General features: G+C 51.5%; 1 protein-coding gene across 4 annotated transcripts in view; it reads right to left on the reverse strand.

Annotated features, from left to right (window-relative positions):
- The window catches only part of tjap1 (tight junction associated protein 1 (peripheral)), a 99,160-nt gene that overhangs the window by 54,235 nt on the left and 35,385 nt on the right, over positions 1 to 9,540 (reverse strand). For all 4 annotated transcript variants that reach the window (XM_042065706.1, XM_042065705.1, XM_042065703.1 and 1 more), the window contains one exon: positions 3,711 to 3,899. In XM_042065706.1, the coding sequence (XP_041921640.1) occupies positions 3,711 to 3,860 (150 nt within the window). In that variant the 5' untranslated portion in view covers positions 3,861 to 3,899. The remainder of the gene's footprint in view (positions 1 to 3,710; positions 3,900 to 9,540) is intronic.

Genomic DNA, 9,540 nt, shown 5'->3' on the forward strand with positions numbered 1-9,540 from the left:
GGCAGCTGCAAGAAAAGGTGTTAAACGGCAGGCATGCGTGTGTGTGTGTGTGTGAGTGTGTGTATGTTAAACGGCAGGCATGCATTCATGGGACACCTGGTGTTTGTGAATGTCTCTGAACACAACGTGATGGCGTGGGGAAGAGAAAGGGTTAAGTACACTGATTGGCAGGACTGGCGTTCTCCATCATGTGCTCTTAGCTGGCCGAGTCGATACGAATATGCCGCGTGCTGCGATGAAATCAATGTGACAGCTCTGTCGCCGTGCCAACGGCAGGCCCATCACGCTGCGCATGACTGGGTGCACACCAGCTCCAACATACATTTAGCGCGTGTGTGTGTGTGTGTGTGTGTGTGTGTGTAAACCCATAAATCAGCAGAGAAAGGCATCATGTCTATGTAACTATAGTAACTATTCTAGGCATCATGTCCATGTAACTATAGTAACTATTCTAGGCATCATGTCCATGTAACTATAGTAACTATTCTAGGCATCATGTCCATGTCAGAACACTGCTGTGGTGGTGTCAGTGACGACACTACGACAGCTGAGTGCTTCATCAGTGGATTTTCCACTGAGCGTAAGCGTTCTCTTCCTCTCTTCTCTTCTCCTCTATTCTGTCTCTTCCTCTCTTCTCTTCTCCTCTTCTCCTCTATTCTGTCTCTTCCTCTCTTCTCTTCTCCCCTCCTTCTCTATATGGGCATCCCAGCTCCTCTCCTCCTTATCTCTTCTCATCCTCCACTCCTCTCTCTCCTCCACTCCTCCTCTCCTCCACTCCTCCTCTCCTCCACTCCTCCTCCTCTACTGCTAGCGTAGCTCAGCTCAGCTCTGCTCAATCAGCCACTCACTACTGCTAGCGTAGCTCTGTTAGCTCAGGCACTAGTGAATCTCATGTACAGCTAAATAATCCTACCTCAGAGGTTTCTGAGCAAAGCTTTTAGACCGGTTCCATAAGGACATCAAACCACAGAACCCCTGAGGGTTCTACACTGCAGCATTCTTTAAAGTACTATAGAGTCATAACAGAGCCTCCCTCATCCTGCACACACACTGTTTGCCCTCCTCCCATCAGGCAAGAGGCTACACAACATCGAGGCAAAGACAACCAGACTGAGGTTAAGCTTCTTCCTATCTGCTGTTAGACTGATACATTCATCACCTCTGCTCTGATCTGACCATAGACTGCTCTCACCAGACTGCACTTTAGGCAACTTAATCATGGACTTTGAGCACCCTGAACACTGCGGTCATTCACTGCACATACTGTTAGCACTGCTCTGCTCTGGCTACCTGTTAGCACTGCTCTGCCCTGGCTACCTGGTTAGCACTGCTCTGCCCTGGCTACCTGGTTAGCACTGCTCTGCCCTGGCTACCTGGTTAGCACTGCTCTGCCCTGGCTACCTGGTTAGCACTGCTCTGGCTGAGGGGAGCTATGCTAGCTGGTAAGGTAGCCCAGAGTGGAACTCCTCACAGCCTCCCTGTCCCTGCTCACAGTGGCCATCTCCACCATCTGCACCTGCTAATATCACTGCTATTTGCATGAGCCCCACACGGCACAGGGGAGCAGGTAGCTATTTGCATGAGCCCCACACGGCACAGGGGAGCAGGTAGCTATTTGCATGAGCCCCACACGGCACAGGGGAGCAGGTAGCTACGCAACTCCAGCCATCTGAGTGTCTCTGGAACACTGACAAACACGCAGAGGGAGTCTCAAGAAGAAGGACCCCATTATCTGCCCCATTATCTGCCCCATTATCTGCCCCCAGGGGATAAAAGCAGGCACGGGGGCAAACATAAGATTGTGGTTACCGCGCTCAGGGAATGACACACAGACTCAAGGGGTTGTCAAGGTAACACACACGGTTATTCCTCGCCAGGGGCAACAGGAGTGCCCGTTATGGATCTCAGGGGAAAACACACAGAGGGGTTACCAAGGAGAAGAACCCCGCTATGGATCTCAGGGGAAAAGTGGGGTTGCCAAGGAGAAGAACCCCGTTTTGGATCTCAGGGGAGAGAACCAGCAGGCAGGGAGAGACGCAAGGCTCGTAGGGTCATTTGGGTCGTAGAGGTCACGCAGGGGTCGTAGAGGATGAGAAGACTTGCGGACGAGGCAGCGCTGACCATTCACATACCTTGAGCTGTGATAAGAAAGAGAACGAGGAGGACTGTGGCGAGGGGGCCTTGGGGGAGGGGCTCTCCGCGTGGGAGGCGGCCGGGGAGCTGAGCTTGGGGGGGAGGGGCGGAGATGTCTCCACCGCTTCCTTGGAGTGCGTCCTGCTGAAGTCCAGCTGGGAGACTGCGTGCTGGGCCAGGTGATGCTGTGCGTGTGGTTGCTGTGGCGACTGCTGGTATGGAGATGGTGTGTGGTGCTGATGCTGCTGATGCTGCTGCTGCTGATGCTGATGCTGATGCTGCTGATGCTGATGATGCTGCTGATGATGTGGTTTTAAGTGATGCTGTGGCTGGGAACCACGGCGACTCCGCTCCTCCCAATCCGATTCGCTGGTCCTACGAGAATCCCCTCCTCCTCCTCCTCCTCCTCCTCCGAGCCGCCCGTAGACGGGTCCGTCTGATTTGGGCCGGGCTCCCTCGCGGTCTGGGGCGGGGCGCCACTTCTCCTGCTCCCGGTCCGAAGTGTCCTTCCGGGACGGCGGCAGCGACCTGGGTCGGCTCTGGTCCTGGCTCCGGTCGTCCTTTTCCCTCTCGCGTCGGGTGGCCTGGTGCTGGGCAACCCAGTCGTCCCAGGGTCGTTTGCGCTCCTTTTCGGAACCCTTGCCTTGGGTCTGGCTCGGTTTGGGGTTCTGGCCGCCGCTCTTGGGTGCGGAGCGGGCCGGTGGAGCCGGTGGTTCGGGCTTCTTGCCGCCCAGCAGGTGCATTTGGGCGGGGCTGAGCACGCGGCAGGTGATCTCGTCCAGGAAGTGGGAGAACTTGAGCTTCTCCTCCAGCAGGTGCATCCTCCCGTCGGCTGTCGGCGAGGACGACAGCCGGCTCAGCGGAGAGCTCTTGCCCTGGTTCAGCCCGCCCTGCTCGCGGTCCAGAGACGTGCTCTTGGGCTTGTGGCCGGCGGCAGGACCTCCACTACGGCCGCGGTGCTGGCCTAGCGTCTCCACGGACTTGGCCTTGCGCAGGCCGTTGGTGGGGGGCAGACTCGGGGGCGCGGGCGGCTGCTTGAGGATGCCCTTGGGCGGGAGGGGGAGGGGGCGGGGGAGGGGGAGGGGGCGCAGGTGGGGGTCCCTGTGGCTGCGCTTGGCCGCACCACCACCTCCTCCGCGCCGGGGCAACGGGGCCAAGATCTCGGCCGTCTCCTTAAAGACGAGCGAGCGCTCGGGGCTGCGCGCGGGCGAAGGCGACCCGCCGTGGAAGCACAACTGCGCCGAGCTCTCCGATGTGGCCGGCTCATCCTCGGCCGACAGCGCCAGCAGGTCCTCGCTGCGGCTGAGGAAGCGGCTCAGGCCGGGCGATCCGCGCGGGCGAGGGGGCAGCCGGACGCCCACCGAGCCGTGGCTGAAGATGCGTGGTGGCGGCAGCACCGTCACGTCCAGGCTCGACAGGCTGGACACGTCCAGCTCGCTGTCCTCCGACGCCAGCGACCACGAGGACGAGAAGACGTTGGCGCCAGCGTCGAGGCTCGGGGGGTTGCTAACGGGGTAGGGGTTGGTGAAGCGCGTGCGCAGCAGAGAGGACGACGCGTGGTTGCGGAGACAGATTACCTGGGGGGGGTCGGGCTGGGCGCCACCGGTCAGCGGGGGTGGGGGTCCGGCGGAGAGGTCATCGCGGAACACGGGCGTGCTGTGGCGCGTCTCCCGGTGCTGGGGGGGAGCCTTGCGGTAGGGCTTCCTGGCGGGACCCGTGCTGGTCATCCTGCGGCACGCTGGTCGGGTCCTCTCGGTCCGTTAGTCCTGCACAGTAGAGAGAGCCGCCGTCAGAACACCACAGCACAGCGCGCACACACACACACACACACACACACACACTACAGAGCCACCAACACCACTGGCCCCGAAACCTGGCCACACTACTGGGAGCAATCTTGCTTGCTCTCGCCCTCTCTCTCCCTCTCTGTCCCTCCCTTTCACACACACTCTCCCTCTCTCTCACACACACTCTTTCTCTCTCACTCTCTCTTTGTCCCTCCCTTTCACACACACTCTTTCTCTCTCACTCTCTCTTTGTCCCTCCCTCCATCCCAGCAATGAAAAAGCAGTTTGAATCAATACGCAACGATGAGAACAGTGTCACAGGGTTGGCAGAGAGCCAAAAAAGAGAGAGAGAGAGAGAGAGAGAGAGAGAGAGAGAGAGGGAGGGGAGAGAGAGAGAGAGAGAACAGGAAAGGGTGAGAAAAGAGAGGAACATGTGAGAGGAAAAAGAGAGGGAGAACGGAGATAGAGAGGTAGAGAGAGAGAGAGGGAGGGAGAGAGAGAGAGGGGAGGGAGAGAGGGGAGAGAGAGGGAGGGAGAGAGAGAAACGTTGACTCAAGTTTTCCTTCAAACAGAGAGAGGGAGAAAGAGGGAGGAGAGAAAGTGAAAGGGGAGATAACAGAGATAAAGGGATAGAGAAACAGAGATAGAGTGATAGAGAAACAGAGATAGAGTGATAGAGAAACAGAGTGATAGAGAGATGGAGGGGGGGGGCTCTTCAAATCATCCATCAGTGGCTGTATGGTGGTACAGAGGATTTATAACAAATAAACCCTCACACACTCCACACCGGACACATCACACACGCATTAGCAGGACTGGGAGCCTCTGTATGTGTATGTGTGTGTGTGTGTGTGTGTGTGTGTGTGTGGAAAGGGGGAAAATGCTTTCATTTGATCAGGTTCATTGATCACACGGATGGGAGTTTCCAGTGGACAGTGGACACACTCAATGGCAACACCCCCCAACACACCACATCACTGGACCCACTCAATGGCAACACCACCCCCCCCCCCCCCACACACACACACACACACACACACACACACACACATCACTGGACCCACTCAATGGCAACATCGAGGCCCATCGACCGCTACGGCTAAATTTAGCACGGGACAGGGAAGGAGCGTGTGCACACACACACACACATACATACACACACACACACACACACACACACACACACCACTGAGAGAGTTAAATCAGTAACACACACACACAGACACACCACTGAGAGAGTTAGATCAGTAACACACACACACACACACACACCACACACACACACCCACTGAGAGAGTTAAATCAGTAAACACACACACACACACCCAGTGAGAAGGTGAAAGTGAGAAGATTAACAAAAACACACTATAGCCTGAGGGTTAGGCATCATAAAACACACACACACACACTTATTTTAAAATGCATAATGTCCTTTTCTTTTTTGAAATGGCAATGGACAAAGGAACACACAACTACACACAGAGCAACCCAGCCAATGGACAACACACACACGCACACGACTACACACACACAAGCACACGACTACACACACAGAGCAACCCAGCCATCGGACAATAACACAAGACAGGGGGTTTAAGGGGATGGGACTCATGAGATGCAGAACACTGCCAGCTAAAAATCAATGACTTTCCTTAGGCCATCTACAGAAATAGCACACACACACACACACAAAATCATGCATGTATGTATCCGTGCACATTTACACACGCACACATAGTCGTGTACACGTGCACACATACTCTTTCACACTCACGCACGCACGCACACAGCCCCTGTCAAATGTGTATGCTGTTGATAAGTTAACAAATCCCCCCTCACAATTAGCGCCTGAACTTCTCTCAACTAATAAATGCAATGAGTTTTCATCTTTTTTTAAAGGTAAAATTGACAAAATCAGACTCAACTTATCTGCTCAATTACAAATTCAACAACCTGAACTTCCAGCAACAAACAGAGGGAAACTAAACTTGATGTTAGAGTTCAGCTTGATAGGACTCGAAACACTTGAAAAAACGGTACAGAATCTCAGCTCTTCCACATGTGTCTTAGACACTCTGCCTACCAATTTCTTCAAAACAGTTTTTTCACCTCATAGCGGCGGATGTCCTTCAAATTGACCTTCGCCCTTCAGTGTTGACTTCAAATGATGCTATTCAGACCAGATAAGAGCCGGAACTGAGCCATGTCAGAGGCAGATAGCAGGCTCAAGGGTGAGCCAGAATAGAAAGCATATTACATGCAGATCAGAACTTTATAGCAGAATTTACTAGTCAGATCAGAACTTTCAGATTAGAGGCATATTACGGATTAGGGCCAGATTAGAGGTGATTAGGGCCAGAGTAGAGGGCATATTACTGATTAGAGTCATATTAGAGGTGATTACGGCCAGATTAGAGGTTATTAGGGCCAGATTAGAGGGCATATTACTTATTAGGGCCAGATTAGAGGAGATCAGGGCCAGATTAGAGGCATATAACTGATTAGGGCCAGATTAGAGGTGATTAGAGCCAGATTAGAGTCATATTAAAGGCATATTACTGATTAGGGCCAGATTAGAGGCATATTACTGATTAGAGTCAGATTAGAGGTGATTAGGGCCAGATTAGAGGTGATTAGGGCCAGATTAGGGACAGATTAGAGGTGATTAGGGCCAGATTAGAGGCATATTACTGATTAGGGCCAGATTAGATTTATCTTTTTTTTATAGTCTATTGTTTGTAAACTGACCACCTCTGGACAAAGTCTACACATACACACACACACACAGATACACACACTGTGCCTTTTTTGCAGCCTTCCTGTCAGTGACTGTCAGCTCTGACTAGTCAATGATTCAGAGTGTAAGTTAAATATTCAGGAGGAGAGGAAAGAAGAAACAACACACACACACATACACACACACGTCTAGGTGGGGCCTGAGAGCTTCCTGTGTGTGTGTGTGTGTGAGAGTATGTATGTGAAGGGGGAAATTAATATATTAGAGTGTGTATGTGTGTATAACCTTGCTGCCAGTGTGTGCATATGTACGTGTGTATAGTGTGTGTGTGTGTGTGTGTGTGTGTGTGTGTGTGTGTGTGTGTGTGTGTAGACCTCTCTGGGGATGGCTGCAGTCCGACTTCTTTTCATTTCCAGCAGAGAGAGAATACAGCGGAGCAGTGTGTGAGTTTTTCACACACCTGTCAATCAAAGTCTGGAGCCAGCACCACTAGTCATGCAGGTTCTGCAAGACAGAGAGTGTGTGTGTGTGTGTGTAAGTGTGTGTGTGTGTTTGTATGTAAGTGTGTGTGTGTGTGTGTGTGTGTGTGTGTGTGTGTGTGTGTGTGTGTGTGTGTGTGTGTGTGTGTGCAGGTTTCTGTCAGCAATATGTATGTGCATGCTTGCACTTAAGGGCTGTGAGTTTTGAAAGTTTAGAAATTGGATGATGTTTCCAAAATCAATGAGTAATTGTGCTAAATAATCTCATTATTCATTGAAATAAGAGTGAACGTGCACCTTTGTGTGTGTGTGTGTGTGTGCTGTGTGTGTGTGTGTGTGTGCGTGTGCGTGTGCGTGTGTGCGTGCGCATGTGTGCTTGTGCGTGCGTGCGCGTGCTTGTGCGTGCGTGCGCGTGTGCTTGTGCGTGCGTGCGCTTGTGCGTGCTTGTGCGTGTGAGTGTGAGTGTGAGTGTGCATGGCGTTGTGTGTGAGTGTGTGCATGCATGTGTGTGTGCTTGTGCGTGCATGTGTGTGTGCGTGCTTGTGCGTGTGCATGCATGTGTGCATGCAATGCGTGTGTGTGCGTGCGTGTGTGTGTGTGCATGCATGTGTGTGGAGTGTGTGCATGCATGTGTGTGAGTGTGTGCATGCATGTGTGTGGAGTGTGAGTGTGTGTGTGTATGTATGTGTGTGTAAATACGTGCATTGGGGGTAGCCGTGCTTCGGACTTGTATCCGGAGGGTTGCCGGTTCAAACCCCGACCAGTAGGCACGGCTGAAGTGCCCTTGAGCAAGGCACCAAACCCCTCACTGCTCCCCCGAGCGCCGCTGTTGTAGCAGGCAGCTCACTGCGCTGGGATTAGTGTGTGCTTCACCTCACTGTGTGTTCACTGTGTGCTCGGTGTGTTTCACTAATTCACGGATTGGGATAAATGCAGAGACCAAATTTCCCTCAAAAGAGTATATATACTTCTATACACACACACACACACACACACACACACACAGACACACCACTAGGCCTGTAACGATAACAGATTTTGCTTGACGATTATTATTGCGATAAACGATAATATTGACATTTTGAGAACATTTTCAACTCATATAATGATAATGGAATAATAATGCAAATGCACCCTTTCTCAAAGATCAATAAACTTTACTTTCTTAAGAAGATTTGACACAGGAACTGCAAGACAACCAAAAACAATAGGCCTAAATAAAATGGAATGAATTAACATAAGTTAATTAACATAAAATGATATTAACATAAGAATAGCCTAATTTAGTCTGGCTCAGTTTACACCATTTTGCACTTCCCCTGCTTATATTTTGTTTGTCGACTAAATGCCCCAGTGATTGTAGACTGTTGGGCTGACGGCTCATCTGTCGTAGTTTTTTTTTCCCAGCTGGGAAAACTGCAACCGGCTGATTAAGTTTCAAGTGCTGTTGCATGTTGGTTGTATTGCTGTTTTTTTGATGATACCGTTTTAACCACAAATGCGACATACCGGCTCGCACAGTGGTTCACCACGATCATTAGGTTTGAATCCAAAATGGTCCCACACTGCAGCTTTCGTGTTCGGCTTTGAAACCAATTCCATTTCTGTTCTCAACTAACTTTCTACTCTACGCGGTGCTCTGAGACTATGCGACTGGCAAGTAGCCTAATTCGTTCAAGCGTCATTACGCTAAGGAAACGAGAGGAGTCAGTAGAGTCTATTTGGTAGAGAGAGAGAGAGAGAGAGAGAGAGAGAGATGAGGAGAAAACAAAAAAGCATGCAAATAGAAATTATTGTGGCCGGAAAAGTTATTGAGCTCATTAAAAGTTATTGTGTGATTAATTGATTTATTGACTATTGATACAGGCCTAACAACACACACACACACACACACACACACACACACACAAACACACACACCTGCTCCAATTCCTCCCCCTACTCCTCCTCTCTCTCTCACTCCCCGATCACAACTAAAACTCCCCTCCACTCCCAGACACACACATCAATCATCCAAATCAACCAGACTGCACTTGTGTGTGTGTGTGTGTGTGTCTCCTGCTACCACCCTCTGACATCAACACAGAGAGGTGTGTGTTTTTTTCAAACTAATCGGTAGCGTTTGGTGAACGTCTGCAACCTCACACTGAACTCTGAAAGCTTTGGGGGAGAGAGAGAGAGAGAGAGAGAGAGAGAGAGAGAGAGAGAGAGAGAGAGAGAGAGAGAGAGAGAGAGAGAGAGAAGAGGGGGAGGGAGGGAGAGAGAGAGGGAGAGAGTGCGTGTGTGTCTGGAAGGTTTTATTTAACCCAGCGAAGATGACCCTACATAACCCTCGACTTTAAACTCACGGGAGAGAGGGAAGAAGGAGAGAGAGAGAAGAGGGGGGAGAGCGAGAGAGAGAGAG

The sequence above is a fragment of the Alosa sapidissima genome, chromosome 16 (genome assembly GCF_018492685.1).
Source record: "Alosa sapidissima isolate fAloSap1 chromosome 16, fAloSap1.pri, whole genome shotgun sequence".
Taxonomy (NCBI): Eukaryota; Metazoa; Chordata; class Actinopteri; order Clupeiformes; family Clupeidae; genus Alosa; species Alosa sapidissima.